Genomic DNA, 20885 nt, shown 5'->3' with positions numbered 1-20885 from the left:
AATGCAAAGTTGTTCAGAGAATGAGCATTTAATTTCACAAATGCAGATTTTTGAGATTTTTTCATTCCTTATCAAATTGGAAATTATTAAAAAAAAAAAAGCCTTGGAAGTTTTCTGGAGCAAGGGTGAGGTCAAGGCGATGGAAAAGAAACTGCATTGAGTCCTGTCCTATAAAATCCAGTTGTAGATTCTCAAGACACTTAGTGAGATTTTGTTACACTTAAGCCAGTCCAAAGTCAAGTTGCAGATAAAAGTGTCAAGTGAGGGTTTGCCTCCATCCTTCTGCCAGCAATTGTGCTCTGTATACCCCATAGTGATCTAGTTCAAAAACCTAAATCAAAATTACATTACTTTTTTGTTGGGGGCAGGGGGAAGAACCTTGAGCCACATTTTTGGTAGAAGCAGTGAATTGTGGCAGGCACAAAGATTCATCCTTACTTAGAGTATGGAACATGCCTGGATTCAATCCCCATTCTATACCCAAATCACTAATCATAAATGCTAAGTGTCCAATATCTCTTACTTTGATAAGAAAATCTCCACTTGTGTATTTTTACTTTATTTATATCAATTTAAAATACATATTTGTATGATTTACGTGTCCAGAATGGATAGTGGTTGTGGAATCAAACATTTTTTTGCAGACATACTCAGCTCTGTCAGAGATGTTTGATTTAAGGGGAAAATGTCACCTTGTATGGCTGGTGATTTAATTCTTTATTAAAGCTAGTTGAAGAAAATACCATTACAAAATTTAGGCAGTGAAATCTGAAAAACAGCTTGGTCTCTTTGTCACATAATAGAGATACTCATGGGACATAAAAAAAAAAAAAAGACTTAGTTGAGTATGTGATAATATATATTCATAAAAAGTGTTTTAAAATGTATTTACATTCCTGATGAAAACACTTTCTCTCTTTAATCCACCAGCTGACTGACGTGTGACAGTATGTCAGTTGCTGAGGCTGTGCAAGAAATGCCAAGCAGTTCTGCAGGCTCTTTGGAGCTCAGCTTAAGTAAATCCAGTTAAGTAAATCCAGCACAGGAAAGAAAGTGGTAGTGTGGGTCTTTGTTACCATAGATGGATGAGGAAAAGAAGCATTGTGGATTAATTGAAAAATGGCTTAACTCAGAAATAATTTCAGGTCAAGGTTTGTGGTTAATTTAAATTGCAACTAAAGGAAGAAGAGGAGGCATCTTTGTAAAATTGTTGGGTTTAGTTAATTCCTCTGACAGGTTTCTTGGTTATATACACTGCTGTTCTACTTGACTCTGCCAGTTTTCATAATTATGAAGTTAAAAAAATTCAGTTTCACTTATGTTCAAATATATATTTATGCCACTTCACAATTGAATTATATCAGTGGTTCATTTGTGTTGTTTTCTGGTTGTGTATGTTTGTTAGCATTGGTGTTGACATTTTTTCAAACTTAGTAAAGCAGTGATACCTCACTAAGTATAATGTTTTCTTAAAATACGTGTGTGTATTCCAAAACATTTCATGAGCTAGCAACTCTTAAATCATTATTAAGCCAGGCTGATTGTGTTTTGAACAGTATTTTCTTTGAATGGTGCTGTTATATTTATTTTGGATTATGCCAATAGCAACAGAGGTTTGAATGACAGAATGTGAGAAGTACAAGAAAATGTTCCAAATTATATAAAGGGTTAGCTCAGCACTCACCAAACTTGAACATGAGTAATACAACAGTGCACAGTCACCATTGCTCAATTTTAAACCTTGCTGAAGCTGTACACTTAACCAAGATAACATGGATGTGGCATTTAAAATAAGGGATGTGCATTTTTTTAGATATAAAACTAATGTGCATATGTAAATATACTTTTTTAAAGGGTGTCTATTGCACGAATTGTTCAGGGACAATGAAAAGAAAACTGTGTGGTCATCCTGTACATTAGTATCTTTATAAATATTCTCATTGAGAATGTTTTTTAACTTCTTTCACACTTAAAGAGTAGATTTGCATGATAGTTTAGTAGGCTGCCTAAGAAATGAAAGTGTTGAAATAGCATTCCTTGGAAGATGAGTCTAAGATTCCATGATGTTGTAGCCAAAATAAGAAGAGAATATAATAACAAATGAAAAATACAATTTAAGAAGAGCCACTGAGAAGTCTCTGTTTCAGCTTGTTTTCCATATCAGTTTGTTTTGTCAGTTTGGAGTTAATAGATTATAGAGTAGTGTGAGGAAAGAGAGCTGGACATAAATGCTTGTAAGACCCTTACTGGAATGGTTGTGCCAGCAACAGCCAACACAAGTGAAGTGCCCAGGTGCTGCAGAAGTCTTGTGCTGTAAGGACAGCTGGAGTTCTGCCTGTCTGTTCTCCAGTCTCTGAGGATGACATTTGAGGACAAGTCCAAGATTAGAGCGCAAAGTACAGCATAATTTCCCCAGTGTACTGTATGTTTCTAGCTCAGAGGCTTACTGAACTAGGCAAGTCTCAGTGTGGTTAGTAACCCTGAACAGATTGCTTATTCAGTCTCCCCTTAAGTCTTGCAAGTTTGGGTAGTTTTAGCATCCTGTGGCAGGGAGTTTCCGCAGAAGAATTATTTTGTATGCAGTATGCAACCTGCCATGGTTGGCTTTTTCACTCTGGTGCTGAAGGAGGTGGTGGATGCAGTGGATTCCCAGGTGCCCTCTTCAGCCCTTCAGTGAGTCTGTGGGTTGTGTCATGCTTCTAATGCTGGAATCTACGTGAGAGGGGAATAGCAGATTTGTGCATGATCTCAAAATGCAAATGTAGATCCACACACTTGACAGTGAATTTTTTAGTGTTTTTTTTTACTCACCTTTTAATTTCCATCATTCATTTTGCCTGTATCTGAGTATCAAACCAACAGCAGCATGTGGTTACTGAGTTATATTTACCAAATACAGTGGCACTAAAGTAAGGTATGTTTATGTGTTTGATATAGGGGAAACATTTTTTAAAGACAAACTATAATCACAGAAATAAAACGACGCAAAGCAGTTTTTATAGATATATGTAGTAAAGGCATATAACTTTTACAATTTAGATGCATTTTATTCAAGGCCAGACAGCTGACTAAACTTGCATCTTAAAACTGCCATGTTGTACTTTAAATATAGTGATGCAGTGTATTAATAATTCTGGAAAAAATGGATGTGAATTAAATGAAATTGTAACTTCAAAAGAAGTACTTGTGAGTTTTTGGAGAGAGAGAGAGTTGAGTAATTTTTTCAAAAGCACTTTAGTTAACTCTTGGATCTCATAAATGCATGAAAACTGTAATAAACAGTCTTGTAAATTAATTTCCAGCAAAGGTTTGCTTGATCATTTTCAATATTTGTTCCAGCTCTTGACTGTTACTGTCACATTTGCAGGGAGGAGGTAACATAATGCAGAATTCATGCAACCATTTCTTTAGAAGCTCCTAGCATACAGCAACGCACACTGAATTGTTTATAACAAATATACTTTCCAAAACATAAGCCCATGTGTTACACCATCATATGCAGTGCAGTCCCTCCTTTTTGTAAATTAACCAGTATTAGGATTTTAAACCCCTGCTTATAAACAATAGTATTAATACGTGTCTTAGTCAGAAATACAGTGGTCATGTGAGTGTTTCTGTAACCTTCACTTCATTGTCTGCCAGTAGTTATGCCTGTCCTACTACTTGACCTAAATTATTGTTGCAAAGTTTTGTAATGGGCTCCACAATTTAGTGCAGTACTTGGGACAGTAAAGGAAGGTAATAGTTGCCTATGATGGCAAAAGTTATTTCTGTATAATTGGATCTTACCATATCAACCATTTATCTTTCATTTTTATATAAATTTATTTATTTATGTGATCTGTATTTATCCTTGTACTTGAGCTGAACTTTGCATATGTTCGGATATTTTAGGAATTTTGTTTTAAACTGTAAAATTTACACACAAATTTACCAGTGCCATAAGAAAAACAGATTTTTTCAATAATCATCTCTGAGCATCATGCTGTCATGTTAGTAATGAACATAAAACACATTCTCTATGTAAACATTCAGTGTATTCATAAATTCTAGCCTCTGTTACATACTGCACAGTTCATGAAAGTAGATTGCTTTTGCATGAGTAGGCAAAAGCCATAACATACAGGGTACTATTCATCTGTTCACCACTGCATGTAAACTGATGTGAAGTGTTTAGACTAGAAACTTAATCAAATTCAAATTAAATTAGCAAGAAAGTTGGAAAGCAAAAAGCAGATGTTAACTTACCAAAAGCAGTAGTTGTGCTGAATGTGAACCTGTGTCCTGTCATGTGGAATTAGTAATAGATTCTATTAAAAATTGATGAGGAATTTGCTGCCTGCTGCCCTAGGGTAAATCTGCTGTTAAAGGCTTGCAACAAGGAAGCTGGTACCACTCTTAAGTCAAAAGAGTGATGCAAACTATTAGAACAGAAATGAGCATTTGGGACAGAGATATGCAGAGGTTTGAAGAACCTGGTCATAGTTTACAAACATATACACAGATGTAGGGTGTATTTTTCCTCATGTTCACCCACTCTGATGCTGTGTTTATGAAGGATGCTAATGAAAGGATGTAGGCAGGTTTGTAACAGTGCTGACATGTCCTTTTTGTTTACAGTCTGCAGCATATTTTTTTCCCCAGGGCTTTTATTTTTTTTCCCTGCAGCAACTGAGTTAATGTTTTTTGGTTTTTTGTCTCACTGTGTTATTCACGTTTATATGCAAAAATTCCTTGCATAATTATTTCTTAGGGTCATTGACCTGTCTGTGGGTAATTCTGTCTGTGTACTTCTGTCTCTGCTTCAGACTTACCATAATAATGTATCTAGAAGGTTTTTGTGTATGTGGGGAGAGAAGGTGTTCCCTTCAGGATCCTGTTTTCCTTAGGTTATTAGGCATTTGTTGCTGTTCCTTTCCTTTACCATTGAAATTATGCTTTCCATAAAATATGTTCTTCCAGCTATATTATTCTTGCTCCCTTTTTTTGGAAGGGAGAACAAGATTTTGGGATCCCTGCGTGTAGGTATATAAGGTGGAGTGATAAAATAGCATCCCATACTGCTTCCAGTGCCAAGAGGCAGGAGTGAAGCTCTGAGCACACCCTGGGAGCAGTGGCTCCAGTGGGTGCTGCTCCATTCAGTAACACTCACACTGTGGTTGCTCAGTGCATGGCTGCTGCCTTTTCTGTCTTCTGAATAATACCAAATACTTACCTGTAGTGTTAATAAGAATCAAATAATGGAAAAACAGAATTATTTGAATCTCAACTGTTCTTTGGGCATAGCTTTTTCTAGTATAGGGAGAATACTTGGATGTAGCTGCCAGATGACTCTGATCTCGTTTTTTGAAGTGAGAGTATTTTGTCTTTATTTTCTTGTACGAGTGACATCATTGGTGGCTCTGCTAAGTCCACTGTCATGACAGTCAATGCAAGTGGGCATCTCTTCTGCTTCTTTTGGGGGTAAAAAAACCCCTCGTGTTTTCAGAGTTAGCCTGCTTTTAGGACCATGTCTATCCTTGAGGGCTAGTCCATATATGAGGAATCAAGTTGCTGAGGGAACATGAATACCCAAATACTGCTCACAGTTGTAAATGAGATTTAAAAATATCTAGCGCTTCATTCTTTTAGAAAGTGCTTATCAATGACAATAAGTTTTTCTTAAAAATATCTGAACCATCTGAAACACAATCCAGTAGAAAGCCAGAATAAAAAATTGAATGCTTAATTCTTCTGATACCCTGTAAGTTAATAATCTTAATTATGGCATGACAGCTCTGGGAGGTATAGACAGGTATGGTTACTTCTAAAGATCTCCAATGGCAAGGCTTTGATGTTAGTGACCCACAAGAATTTTGAGAGGGAGAATATTTTTGAAGGCTTATAGTTGAATTTGCTCATCATAGTTGATTTAACAGCTGTCCTGTTTAAAAGTAAAGTTGAAACATTGTGCAGTAAGACAGAAGAAAATAATTACAGTGTTGTGGTTTTATTGACATTCTAAGACTGTATATTCAGGGCTTGTCCAGCAGAGTGACAGGATTTAGTAAAATTAAGTTTGGGTAGCACTTAATGCCATGTTTTGAACTTGTTTGTTAAGTATGGTAGTCTGCTGTTAGCATGAAAGATAATTTTACCAGACTGGTGATTTCCTGTTTACTAACTCTTTTTCTTCTTTCTTTTTTTTTCTTCTGGCATGTTCCTGACAATCCTCCTTGCTTGTGGCAATGAATATTTTGACCCTTGTGAACTGTAGAGCCTATTGTGAAGAATGGCAGGCCTCCAACGTCTCACAGCATGCACTCATTTCTCCACCAATACACGGGATCTTTCAAGAAGCCCCCTTTACGGAGACCACACAGCGTCATAGGGGGCAGCCTCGGCTCTTTCATGGCAATGCCCAGAAATGGGAGCAGATTAGGTAATTTCCTTCATTGTTTGTTTCAATTAATTTTTCTGTGAAAAAATAATGTTGGTATTGATTCATAGCATGAGGTACAGATACTCTTACTGCTTTAATAAATCCCTGAGTATGCAGTAATTTTTTCTGGAGTTCAAGAAATTTATTCTTAAGGCACTGAATGTCTCTTAAGGTTTTCAGGCAGCAAGCAATTAGAAGAGCATACAGAAAACACTCATGAATTGTTTACAACTTTAAATGTTACAAAAGTAACAAAATACTCTTTCTTAATACTTCGCAAGGAACCCATGTATCCACCTCAGTTAAGCACTGGCAAGAAGTACAATAAATGTATGATGAAAAAAACAGGATAATCATCCTATATGTGGAATTTTATAAGAACTACTGTATTACATCTCCTTTATCTAGAGAAAAAAAATGTTTTTTTCAGTGACAAATTAAGGCAACTCAACTATAATTATATTTTTGTTGTGGTCCTGAGCTATATTTGTGCTTCCATGAAGTAAATAAGTTCTGAAATATTTTTTCTTCTTCAAGTAATTTATCATGTTGCTGCCTCCAGTCACCACTAATGTTTTGTCCTGCTTTTATGTTATTTTAAATTATGCTTAATTAATTGATACTAAAAAATGAGAGCGAGTCACAGCTTAATTAGAGTTTTATTATTTTTTCAATCTCCTGCCCTCCTTTAGAAGTGTGATAAACTGATCTTTGAGATTAAGCTATGATTCTTCAAGATAGCAGTCAAACCACTTATATCCTCCTTTGGTGTAATACCACTCATCATGTTCAAAAAAATCCCTTTCTGCTACATTAGTTACCATTCCAACTGAAAAAAGACATATATGCTTTTGAATTTACTCTAGCAACTGTTGCTATCACACAAAAAAAATGGGTTTTAGTCTGCACGGTTTGACTACTGTATCAGTTTCTGATTTCACTCAAGTCCTGTACACAGTATTTACTTTTTCACTTTTGCCAAACCAAGATTTAGTTGAGTTGCCAAGAATCTTAACAGGAAGAGAGAGTTTAAAAAAAAAAAGTGTAGTTAGAGAAATCTGTGTTTATCTGAATATGTAGTCTTTATGGGTTATTTGTCAAACTAGATATATGTAAACTAAGTAAGAACTGGAGCAGCAAACATGTTTGAGTACAGAGATGCTTGTACTCTCTCACTTGTATTGCCTTTAACAACAGTTTGTAATTTTTTAAAGTAGTGTGGAATAGATGTATGTACAGAGTGTATCATGGAATCACAGAATGGTTTGGGTTGGAAGGGACCTCAAAGATCACCTAGTTCCAGCCTCTCTGCCGTGGGCAAGGACACTTTCCACTGGGCCTGGTTGCTCTGTATATCTGTGTTAAGCACATCTTTTTGCTTTGGATATAATAATGCCTTTTTTAAGTCCTTATTTGATGGAAATACAAGCTACTTGTGCATGTTATCTAGTGGTAAAAAACAGAAGTACAAGTATATGCAATCATAATTCCTCTTTCTGCTCCTTTTTCACATCTTTCTTTCTTTTGTTCCTGCCATATGAGAATTGTTATTAAACCTCAGGAAGCTGAGGTTTTCCCTGTTGGGATAATGACATCAGAAACAAAATAGTCAAATATGCTACACTGCATGAGACTTTCCTTTGCTTTCTTCATCCACCCTCTTTTCTCTACAGTTTTTCTTCTATTTCATAGTTAGGAAAGTGATATCAGAAAGATAGCCTTGAAATACCACAAAATCATGGGAGGTAGAGGATGTTTATGTCCTTAAAGAAAGTGAGATTAAATCAAGACGTGCCACAAATGCATCTTCAAGCTGCCTGTGTTTGAATGAGACTATCACTATAAAAATTGACTGAGTAGCCCAGGAGGGTTTTGGACTTCCGTTTGCTGTTTGAGTGTTGAACTTGAGTTTCTGTAGTTGTGATAATGTATAAAATGCCAAAATACTTTAAAAATAATTTCTACTTGGAAATTCTCTGTTAGCTTTATGTTTTATAAAATGCTGTGTTAAGGGAAAAAATTTTGAGCTGTGCCTTTTAAAAAAAAAAAATTAGCAATTTTTAAATTCAGTATTCAGTTACCAGGATGTTTTTAAATAATAGAGGTGATTTCAGACCAGATTGTGAAACTACTGAATGAGGGTTTATCTGATAGATTTTTTTTTTTTTTTAGTTCATTTGTATCTGTACAGCTTCTGCAGTCTTGTACCTCTGGAAACATTTAGCTGCTGCAGTTCATGATGAAGCCACAGCTAATAAACCCTTTTTGGACCTGATGTGGCCTAATGCAGAACGAATCCAGCTGTCCTTGTTCCATATTTATATTAACATCACCTCTAGAGACGCTCTTGGAATGTGCAGAGCAAACTGAAGCTGGCCCTGCTGGTGAACTGCAGTAACAGCCAGGAGAGAGTTAATCCTTCCTTTTGCCAGTTGTGTTGATACAGTTATGGAGAAGTTTTGTTTCATTGTCATAAATATTATTTGAAAGGAATGATGTTTCCATACAGCATTCATAGTTCAGTAATGGTAATGGCAAAGGCAATTTCTCACTATGGTCTTCCTCAATTTGAATTATATTATCACTGAAATTAATCATACAGTGTAGCTATTTCATAGAAAAGTAAGCTTTGGAAAAGTGCACCGTGGAAGAAATCTGTTATACAAGTCACATGATTATTTTTGCAATAATTTGAAATAAGGTGGAAAGATCATGAACTCTGACTCAGTACTAATTAGTGACTTTGATTATGGCTCACTAGGAGGAGTTCTCATCTGCTGCACCACAGGTTCCCTGTATTAATTTCTTCTGTGGTGTGTTCCTGACAGCAGAAATGAGGACAGCCTTTTCCTTTAAATGTTCTTCTATAGGTTCCCTGTTATATTGTAGTCATCTACACCTAGCTTTTCATTACATGGCCATTTTGGATATTTAATAAGATATGTAGAGTACATTAAAACAAATATCTATGTAAGAGAATGGCTTGGTATTGCAGTGAAAGCAATTCAGTACATTATTGAATGATTAAAATCTCTGAAGACTATGTAAGCAAGCTTTCATGCAGGTAAACTTGTCTATAGAAAGGCTTAGAGAAATTAGGGAAATATTTACATGGTTTTCATTATTGCTTATTTAAACATCATTGTGCACCTGTGTAAAAATGATTTAAATGTCTGGGTTAATGCCTTAGTCTGGGGTTTATGCCATTAAAATAATGAACATAAGGCTCGACTAATGCCTTTTTAATTGAATCAAATAAAAGGATGCATTTATATCAGATGACAGCACAGTCAAGTTATTTTTAAAAAGCTTAAAATTATATCTATTTAGAAAATACTTAAAACATCTGCAAACCCTTACAGATAGGAGCAGTTGGGTATTTAGCCCATTGGAAATGCATGTTCTTAATGATACATTTTTGCTTGCTCCAGCCAGTATCCTGCATAAACCTTATTGGTTCTGGGTATGTAGCTTAACCAGACTTACCAGAATTAATCATATCACAGTGGTATTCAAATCATCATCTTATATAAGTCTGAAATACTGCATTTTTAGACTTGAATGGTACAGACCCTCTTTGTCTTCACATTCCTGATTTATAAAGAACAGAATCTCCTTGCAGCTACATTTTCTGTCCCAAATATATGGGTTTGTGGTACTAGTTCTTGAAATAGTGCTTAGTTGAGTGTTATTACATGGGTGATCTTCTTAGTAGAAGAATTATCTTTGTCAACTAGGGTGCCCTATGTAGTTCTGAGCATTGCATCTCCAATTGTCTTTTTTTACTAGTAATTTCATAATACAAATGCTTTTATGAATTAAATGTGAAAAATATGACCATATCAGTCCCATAATTACTTTATTTAAAGTATCAGTCTCTCTAAAAAAGAAATTATGTAATTGCACCATGGCTTAAAATGCAGTACTGCTTTAATTTTGTCGGTTTTTATTTTGTGAGATTGCTGCGATAACTGTCCTTTGCCTAGCTTCCATAAAGAAAGTAGACTTTGGGTCCCAACCGATGGGCTTGTTTTAACATGAGGATAAATAGATTGGGGCACAATTGTCAGTAGCTGCTACACTTCATTTTACTAACAGAATCTAAAGAGCTGTAATTGCTAAATTGGATTACATGACCTCTCAGAAAAGTATTTTAAAAGAGGGTTTCTATTAAAGAAATGATATGCTGAGTGTGCTATTATACCAGATATAACAGTGCTGGCATAACAGCTTTACTGCAAGTATTGTTTTCAATAATGCTCTTATATTGGTAAAATTAATTTTCCACAGTTTTTTAGAGATTTTTTAAAAAGATAACTGTCAAGTCACTACAGAGAATAAGACATTTCTTAGCGACTTAGCAAAAGAGTCACATTTTTTCTGCTTAGCTTCAAAACTAAGGCTGATCTTTAGGAACTGCGTTCTGATAATCTTTTCCTGTGGTTCAAATTGTCATGCTTTTAGAAGCATTGATAAGTATTTAGCTTGTTTGAAACCAGAAGATTGCTTATTATATAGGGAGATATAAGGAGTGCAGGTTAATTTGTTTGTTTTTTAATTTAGTCCAAATCTGAGCATGACTTGCAGGGAAAATTCTGATTCAGTGTGGATTTTTAATAGAAGGCCAATATAAATCTGCATCATTGCTGGAAAATTTGCTTTGTGCGTGAGATGCATGCTTTGTTTGTGTTTAATTACAGTATTCTGAGTTAAAATATGTGTTGCTAGTAACTTACAAATTAATCTTTATATCCATTCTGTTTTCCATAAAAGGAAATTGTTTGTACTGAGAAAGAATTTGTTCCTTTGAAGTGTGCATGCTTCTCTATGTGAGCCAAGCTTGACAAATATTTTAGAAGATGTGCAGATAATGAAGCATAGCCATTATGGTGTTTTTTCCCCCAGAAAATTCAATTTTCTTGCTTGTTGATGGTGGTGGAACTTGCAGTTTCTCTTTTGGTTTTTGGGGGCTTTTTAAATTTGCTGTACTGCTTTGCAAATGTTAAATACTTCCAGGTTTGTTGGCGGTAAGGCTGAATTGATCTCTGTGTGATTAGCTAATATTACCATCTTTTAGGGATAGAGTTCTGGGATTTTTAGTTGTTCCTTGAGTTCTTTTACACCTTGTAGAAGATAATGATTTCTAACAAGGATCAGGAGACAGCAGGGAAACTGGTGTCTTTTGAAGATCCTACCTTATGTATATATGTACTTAATTTCTGGAGTAATTTTGGAGTTCAGGTATTTCAAAGTTGACGATGGAGCATTATTCGTAGTGAATTACTTGTATGACCAATTTCCCACATGTCCTTTTGCAAATCATTTGGCTCTTTATGTTACAGTGACACTGCCTTGATTTTCTTTTGTTCACTACAGTGTTTGTCTCCAAGGTCTGAAAAATCCTTTGGTTCTTAAAAGCAATGTATATATGTATGTGTACATACAATATACACAAGCTTTTATGTGCATGAATCTTAGGGACTGTTTAAAGATTAACAATTTCAGTTGACATGAAGGTCCTGCATCGCATAACTCAAGCAGTTAGGTAAATTCCTCCATAAGGTCACAAATTTCACTTAATGGCTCTTAAAAGTCAAGTCGTCTACTGAATGCACTCGTATGTTGTGGGTCTTGATTTAGATGGTTATAATACATTCCCTGACTTTACACATGGATGCCAGGGGATTTTCTGTTTGAAGCTTCTGTATTTGCCATTTCTGAAAATACAACTATATCCCTTGGTAGGACTTTAAAGCTTTCTGAAGATTCTTTTAGGTTACCATCATGAGGTAGTCTGATTTGAAAATGTTAATTGTTCTCAGCAGTGTTGCATATCCAAGAGTTGCTAAAAGAGAAGTGGTACTGAGGGATTTTAGGAACTGAAGCAGGGAGGGGGAGTTGGCTTTTTGGAATTACAGCTGGGATTGGAATGTCTGTCTTTCGTTTTGGAGAATTGAGTTCTGCCGCAGATCAGATAAGTTTGCATAGAATTCCTATAAAGTAATCCTGTTCATTTTGTGGTTATTTCTGAGGCATAAAAAGTATGTACCAAGAGTGTCATGTCTGTGATGAGTCTTTGACTCTGCTGTGTAACTCAGTGCACAGTAATGATTCAGTTCTTTTCCATCTGTACAAAAGAGCTGTTTGATGCTTTTCTGTTTAACTATTTTCAATTCTTTGGATTATTTTTAAGATATTGTTCATGAAAATTTGAAAATGGGGTCGGATGGGGAAAGTGACCAAGCTTCTGGAACATCATCTGATGAAGTTCAGTCTCCCACAGGAGTTTGTCTGAGAAACCGGATACACAGACGAATCTCAATGGAGGTAATTCACTTTTCATATAAGGATCATTTAAATTGACAGGAGACTTGGGGATTGCTTTAATTGTTTGTTGTAACTGGTTGTCTTCTCAATTAACTGTAACCAACCATTCTGCCATATATTTCATGGAGAGAGCATTATTTTCATGCTATTTAAATGTCTTGTTTTATCACCAAAACAATGGTTATCTTGCACTTTTTATGGACTGTTAATTTTGAAAATCTAAATATGTTTTGAAACTTGAATTTTTGGGAGGAATTTCTTAAGTGTAACATTTGAATAGCTTTCTGTCGCATTGTGTGCAAGCCACTGAATGTATTCAAGAAGATACATGGTTTAGATATTTTTTACTTAACCCTGTTTTCTAGTCTTTGCAAAACTAATGCTACAGCAGCAGCGATGGTCCTGACTGCTTCAGCCTTTTTCTCTCTTCCTGTTTTTTTTCATGAACGGAACTTTACAGGATGGTAAACAAAAGGAGGAAAAGTACCTTATGAATAACTGTGCACATAATTTCCTTTATTTATGGGTCTCATTATGAATACTAGCCACCCTTGTGCTTGCTTTGTTGTCATTTCCCTTGGTGAACTAAAACAGAACACTTCCCTTTTTCTAGAGTGTATAAAAGTTACAGTTATTATAATGTCTTTTTTACAGAAGTGTGTAGAATTTTGCAGTTGCTGCTTTATAGTATACATAGCAATAAGCATGGCTGTAAGATTTTGAATCTTCATTCAAGGCTCATATCAAATACTGGATTGGGAAACTGATTTGGATAAGTTACAGTAGGGTGTACGTGCCAAATTTTTTTTATTTGTGAGGCATTCTGTTATGCTTGGAATTCCAAGGCTCCAAGCATATAGTGCACATATGATTTCAAAAATGTGTGAATTAGTTGTATTATTTAGATAGTTTCTAGCACATGGGAGGTTTTGTATTCAAATTCTTAAATTTCTGTTATTTGATCTAAGACCTTTGTTCTCCTGGCTTTGCTTGCTGAAGTTTACTTGATAGAGGAAAGGTGGGTTTATTGGTTTATGCAGGATACTTAAATTGGGGAAAAAAGTCATTGTGACAACCTGCTTATCAGAATGTATGCTGTAGAAACTCAAAATCAAGGTAATTACTTAAAATTATTATTTACTTTTTGTTCATTGTCTGTTTCTTCTCCATTTTGAAATGCATATTTAGAACAGGAAAGAAAAAAAAGAAATTAATGATTCATAATAAAATTAACAAACTGAAATGGAAATCCATCAAGTCTTCCAGAGAGGGCTAAGAACCATTAAAGGATTCTCTTTTTTCTATTGGAATTCAAAAACTCCAAAAGAAATTAGTAAAGAACTCAGGAATAGTGAAGGTCAGGAAATTCCTGTGTAATTTTTTAGAAGGTTTTCTTTTTCAAATAAAAGCATTGTTTCCTTTGCCTCTTCAGTTGTAAAACAATTCTAATATTACTGTTTAAGAGGCTTTGGGAAGCTTTAAGTTTTTGTTTATGCAATGCTAATTTTCTCACTTTCCTCTAAATTCCAAATGCTTGCTTCTGACTGTTGAAATTAGCATTATTTCTTCATTGACTTGCTCAGCCAACAAGAGAACAAATGGTTTTTTGGCATCTATTCATGTATATTCTGTGAGAACTGTAATATTTCCCTGAAATCACTGTAGTATTGATACAGTGACTTTTCCTGTAAGATTCCATGCTGATGTGTGCAGACAGTCTCAGTTCTGAATTTTAAGAATGAGAGATGTTTTTGGTGGACTTAAGTTTGCCTTTTAGAAGTACTTCGTAGCAGATTAAATTTGACATTTGTGCATTCCAGAGGGAGGAAAATGCAATAATCTCATAGCTTTGGTTAAAATACCTTTCTAATGATAATCTTTTCAGTCAACTTTGTCATTTCCTAAGTGAAAAAGCTTGAAGTGATTACATTTTCCTCCTACTTATCCCATGGGTCATTTTCTGCCAGTTTTGAAAGAGGGCTAGAAATCTCAGATTCTAATTCTCTGTTAATTTCTGTGAAAAAAGCTTTGCATTGGGAGACATTGCTAATGTATCCACTGCTAGTTAAAAACCACAATATACGTATACGAGTTGAGTTGCGAGATGTAAATCCACAGAAGACCCAGTTTTACTCATTTTCTTCTTTGTGGAATGGGATCACTTGCTTCCTTGACCTTTGAGGGAGCTAAAGCAAGGTTTCTTTCCTCTTGTAAAGAGTTGTGGCTGTATGCCTTGTGGAATTTGTGCCATGGAGCTGGCTGATTCAGTAGGAGCAATGTGATTATATAAAGACAAAGAAGCAATCTGTGTTGGGAAGTAAGTTTCTATTATTTCAGTTTTATTTTGATGGCTGGTGGCGATCTGTTGTCTCTAGACACTGGGTAGCCTGAGGACATACTCCCTTTATAGCCACTTAGGATGAGTTATAGGTGTATGCTATACATTGCAGGTTGGAGTCAAATTAGTACATGTGTGACAGAATGTTTTTGCTGTAGTCTGCTGAAGTCATTAGCCCCAGCTGAAATCCATTGTATTTGATGTATTTGATTAAACATACACAGTTGGATAACGCAACAAAGCAGTATTCCTTGATCCTCCTCACTAAGATGAATGTGCCTGTCACACCATGGCTGTGTCCTTTCTTGTGTTCAGTTTGACCATTTGCTGTATTTATAATGGTTTTGTACATAATTTCTTGGTTATATGTGTTTGGCTCTTTCTGCTGAATTGACAGAAGTCCTAATTTGTTTTGAAGGTGACTAATCAGGTAAAGTTGAAACCTTGACACATCATTTTTAGTTGCAGGAATTTTGTATATATAACTAAATCTTTTATGCTCAGCTTGAACTTCCTCTAGAATTCTGAAAATTAGCAACCCAACCAGATTTTATTAAATGCTTCCTAAAAAATGCATACTGTACTCAAAGTGCTAATTAGCAAAAAAAAAAAAAAAAAAAGAAAAAAAAATAATTCCTTACACATTTTGTCCATTAGAATATGCATTCTGATTTTTAGTGCCCATCCCCACTGCAGTTAAATAATGCATAGCTACAAATAAAATGTTGACAAAGAGCAGATAAATTCTCTGCTGCAGATTATATGAAAGATTCTGTTGGGAAGTAAAACTTGATCTTTCTAAAATTTTAATATAGAGAAATACAAAATAGACAGTGGAGAGAGAAATGAAAAACATATTTATTACAGCAGAATCTCCATAGCAATAGAAAGCAGAAATTTTATAATCTTAAATTGTCCTGCTTTAGACAGGAGATCATTGTACTGCAATGTAACCTAAGTATGAAACATTTTAAATATGAAGTGGTGATAGTGCAATGAGAAAGAACCCTGCTCTGCAGTGAAAAGTCTGCTGGGGTAAAAACTTTCCATGCACAGTAGCAGCCATGGAAATACCAGCTTTCAGTCTGTTATATCCATCTCCCATTCTCCCATCAGTTATAATTTAGGCCAGCGTGACAGGGAGATGATAATGTGGTTGCTTCTGAATTTGACAGCGCTGCAATTGTGGTTCGAGATTGAGTTTTTTTAATGATTGTTCCTTGTTATCATGTGCTTAGAAGACAAAGAGAAAATACCAGAGGCTCATTGTGTTGCCTAGATAAAGTTTATTTTGCTTGTAATCCACAGGCTACAAACTGTCAGTAAAGCAGTTGCTTTTTCTTTTTCTTTCTCCTTCCTTCCACTCATTCAGGCAGAAACCATGCTGACAGTAGGTGTGAGCATCTATTGCGTGAAGAATTTGGCTTCAAACAGCTGTTAGGTTGTAATTAAAATGTCTTCTACTCTCAAGCTAATATTAATGATTATGTACTAAGTCAGTAGAATTGTTTATCAAAAAAAACGGATTAATTTTTTCAAGTGTCAGTGATACATCTTAAGAATGTCTACACTTATATCCCTTTTTTAAGTGCAGGTGCTTTGATCATGCAATGAGAAATTTCTCCAGATCATGGAACTATAGCTTAAAGCATTTTCAGTTTGATTTTGCTGGAAAAGAAGTAATGCATTAAGATAAATAAAGAAGTAATGCAGTAATATAAATACATGTTACAAGCTGTAAGTGTTCTCTGGGGGCCCTATGCCCATGCAGGTGATAGTGAGTGCATCATTTAGAGCTGTGGTGGATAAAAAATAAGGAGAAGCAGTCTGTGCAAATTGAAACATCTGTTTCCCTTTCCCAGAAGTCCAAGGTCTGTTAGCTGTCGTAGCATGTGAACTGGCGGAGGGCCATAACCCACTGTTCACCAGCCTGTTTCCCAGATATTTTATCCTGAGAAACAGTTCTTATCCATCCGACTGTCACATTAGTGACAGAAGTGTGTTCCAGATCAGACTGCTCCTACCACACTGCTATAGGGGATAATTCTCTCCTGAGGGGATTAGCTGCAGGGTTAGTCCTTGTAGCTGAACAGAAGGAAATACAAAGGCTACAAATTGATGCTGTAGGCAGGTGTGTGTTGTGATGATCACCTTCCAAAAGTAAGAATGTAGATGAGAAATAAGGTTTCTTTGAGCTTCACTCTTAACCAGCGTATAACTGCTTAGGGGGTCTTGACACACAGCCTGAGTAACTCAACATGCTGTTGGTCCACCTGGGCAAGTGTACCTTCTCCTAAGAAGAATACATGAAATTAATTGATGTTTCAGCTGATAAAAGTGTTAAGAATTTGTTCGTAGGCTTCAGATTAGAATGTTGTTTGTAGGTCCCCATTCTCAAGTGCAAATAGGGCACTCTCGGCTCTGTTCAATTGTTTAAATGCTTGAATAGCAGACTGGATGCAGTTTGGTCGTGGGCAGTAAAGTATTTTCTTCTGCCATTAGTTGGAAGCAGAAAGCCACTTTATCCAAGATAGCCTAAGCATTCAGCCCTAGGTATCCTGCCATCCAGGAAGCTTCCTTGTATACCAAGCAGGCATTACTACTTGGGGCCTTCACTGAGCAAAGTTTCTTCCTTCCCCCTTCCTTCTGTGCTTTGCAGCTGCAGAACTATCTGTGCCATATTTACTGGCTTTTGTCTAACTTGCTTCTCTCTGACTCCTGAGAAAGCAGTAGCTTTTCTTCTGATTGCCACTTCTATGAATCTAAGTATATGGTCACCTACCAGAGGACTTCAGTACTAGACAGAAGAAAATTTGAAGCTGAATACAATTAAGACTTCGTTTGATTTTCAGTGGTCACTGTACTATCTCCATTTAGTCAAGCTTGTATAATTTTTCTCAACCTTTTCCAAGGTTACACTAGAAAATAAACTCCCTTTTTATAAACTCCCACTTCCACGTTTCCCTGACCCTTGGTGATTTCAGAAGCCCCCTTCTAAAAACCCAAGTGTGTGGTCTAAATTACTAGTATGGTTTTGATTAAGCTGATGGACCTCCTTTTGATCTGTTTGATTGGCAGACTCATTTCTTCTACAGAACACTGACACTACAACTAGAAAAAGAATTTCAGCTTAGATAACAGATGACTTTAATACACCTTTTACTAGACTTTTTAAAGGGTAACTGCCTTTGTTACCAGCAATTAACAGTTTTTTTGCCATTCTGTTGGGAACCTTTGGTCATTCTGGTGCTAAAGTTCTTGAATTCCACTTGCAAACGCTCCTTTAGAAAAGTTACTGCACTAGGCAATGTTCTTTCTATAAGGATGAAATATATGCTTTTTTGGTTTTGTGTCTTGATGTCTTGGATTTCCATTGAGTTCCATTTAGGAGTAGTCTAGTATCACATTGGATGTGTTCAGTCATCTGTAAAACATCTCTCATGATCACAGAAGTGCATCAGTTGAAAAGTCAGTAATGGGATGCAGTTTCATACCCAGTACTCCAGCCACACTTTAGTCTGGGAAGGTCAGATTTCCCATTTTCATATTCAAGAAGTTGGTTTATTTTTAATTAGCCACTTTTTTCATGGAACTTACCTTTTGGTAGTTTAAGTGTTGTTGATGATGTAAATGCTAGTATTAGTAATTAATATAACACAGAACTGTTTTAAAGGTCCGAGTTTGTGTTTTTGCAGTGGTGTGTTCTGTTTCTCTTTTTCCTTCCTCTCGGCCTCATTTTTCTTACAAGCTAGTAACCTATGCTACCTTTTTCCTTTCAGGGCAGTTTCTTTTGTTACTATGTTACAGAAACTGATGAAAACATACAGAAATCCGTGTTTAAAAATCAGGAAGGTGTAGTAGTAAGTGAGGCAGGACTTGCTTTATTAGTTTCTGTTCCTGCCCAGCACCTCCAGCTGAGTCACACAGCCATAGAGCCTGAACTTTAGCAGGGTTTATATTGCGGCTAATGCTACAGAGTGGTATCTTGATAGGTGATAATTTAGGAGGCAAACAAAATCAGACATGATGAAACAGATATCTTTATGGTTGTTATTATTTTTATATTCTTCCATATATTCTCTAAGTTTACTTTGTGACAAGTTTTCTGAAACAATAAAATAATAAAAAAAACAAAAACCAAAACAAAGAACAAACAAAAACCAAAACAAAGTCAAAAAACCAACCAAAAGAAAATCAGAAGAAGAATTTTCAAGTGTTTCTGGTATAATATGTCACAGATTTCCTGTGTATTTATATACTTGCTGAAAGGACAGTTAATGTCTCACATTTGATTTTCATTTCTCCTTTCTCATATTTCTCAAAACTGGTTTTCTGACACATGTATTTGTTTTGTCTGGTTTCATTGGATGTGAATAAAAGCTCCTGGAATGCAATTTGTGAAAACTGTATTTGTGCTGAACAGTTTAAACCTTTCTCTTGAAAACTAATGGGAGAAATGAAGTAAATAAAACAACAGCCTGTGGTTTGTTTGAAAAATGTGTGAAAGAGCAGGTTTTTTCAGCTAGTTGGTAGCCTAAGCAGCATATCCATGAAATGAAAATTCTCACTAAAAGTATTTTGAAAAAAAAGTGGTTAGAATTCATATTTTTGCCTGCTTAAAAAAACCTATTGGCCTGTAATTCTAATTTTGTGCCTTCAAAAATACTAATTGTTGCAAATACTACTGAAAAGATGGTTAGCACATTTTCTAAGTTTTTCATGGTACTAAAGTAAATAAAAACAAAGATACCTGCTTGCAGTGCTGGTTTCTGTGCTTTTAATTTTTATATTATTTCTAAGTATTTTACATTCTTATTTGAGGGCTATAGCTACTGTATATACTGGCAATAACGTTCTTCAGCTACTGGCGGTAAAGTCCTTGCTTTGTTGATTAATGATAGTAGATGTGCTGGGAAAATGTGACAACTAGTCCCAAACCAGAGATTTAACCCTATAATTTGCAATAATAATATTTCACTGATTACACTTGGCTCCTTGTCTTTGCCTGGCATGTCAAAATCCAATCTGACAAGCTGTGTTTGTGTTGGGCAGGAGGCAGAGAGCGTGCATTGTCTGTGGTCACTGGTATTTCTTCTGAGTCTGAAATGGCCCGTGGGCTCAATCTCATGATAAAACCCCTGAAAGTGCTTTCTGTACTTGATTAGCATATTTGGAAAAAAACTTTTGATTTAATTGATGAATTAATTCCACTGTATTTAGGGTCAATTCTATCCCAAATGTAAAAAAGCCCCTTGATTCAGTACTCAAAATTGACACTTTCTCAAATCGTGTCAGATTTCAACAGACTTGCTGAAAACCAGCACGGATTTACGGTGTGAGATCTAGCAGTGATCCTTTGTAGATGGATCTTAGGATTGTATTTTTATTATTGCTGCTAACAGAAGAAGTTTTTGATGACCCTTTCCTTAAATTTAGCAGAATAGTAATTGAATAATTGTGATGTAATGTTTTCAGTAAAATAGTAACAATAACAACATTCAAGTATAAAGTAAAAATATAATATTCCAATATAAACCACACTGCTAACACTGAAAAAAAATGCACTTTATACATCATAATGAAATTTTAGCTAAACCTGTCAGTTGTGTGGGGGAATGATGATGGCTTTATATACATATAAGGAAGACCAGTATAGAGAACTCATCCCAGCTGTTAAAATAGTCTTTTTGGTTACAGCAATTGAAGCCTATTTTTAAAAGTATTAAAATAGTGTGCTGCAAGGATGCTATAGGTTTCTTTTAGTGCATGTGTGTGCTGGTGTTTTTCTTCGAGACCTTG

The 20885-nt window shown here is 35.5% G+C and overlaps 1 protein-coding gene across 11 annotated transcripts in view; it reads left to right on the top strand.

The window, feature by feature from the left end:
- The window catches only part of CDK17 (cyclin dependent kinase 17), a 115058-nt gene that overhangs the window by 43435 nt on the left and 50738 nt on the right, over window positions 1–20885 (top strand). For 10 of the 11 annotated variants that reach the window (XR_008430800.1, XR_008430801.1, XM_053942023.1 and 7 more), the window contains 2 exons: window positions 6257–6421; window positions 12615–12748. Coding sequence is in view for 9 of the 11 variants with exons in the window: in XM_053942023.1 (XP_053797998.1) it covers window positions 6257–6421; window positions 12615–12748 (299 nt within the window). In the remaining 2 variants the exon portion in view is untranslated. Of the gene's footprint in view, window positions 1–1007; window positions 1026–6256; window positions 6422–12614; window positions 12749–20885 lie in introns of those variants that run through there. The other variant, XM_053942032.1, reaches the window with a different exon arrangement.

This window comes from Vidua chalybeata, chromosome 5 (genome assembly GCF_026979565.1).
Source record: "Vidua chalybeata isolate OUT-0048 chromosome 5, bVidCha1 merged haplotype, whole genome shotgun sequence".
NCBI classification, from domain to species: Eukaryota; Metazoa; Chordata; class Aves; order Passeriformes; family Viduidae; genus Vidua; species Vidua chalybeata.
Note: the sequence above shows the minus strand (reverse complement) of the source record. Positions and strands in the feature narration are given on the sequence as shown.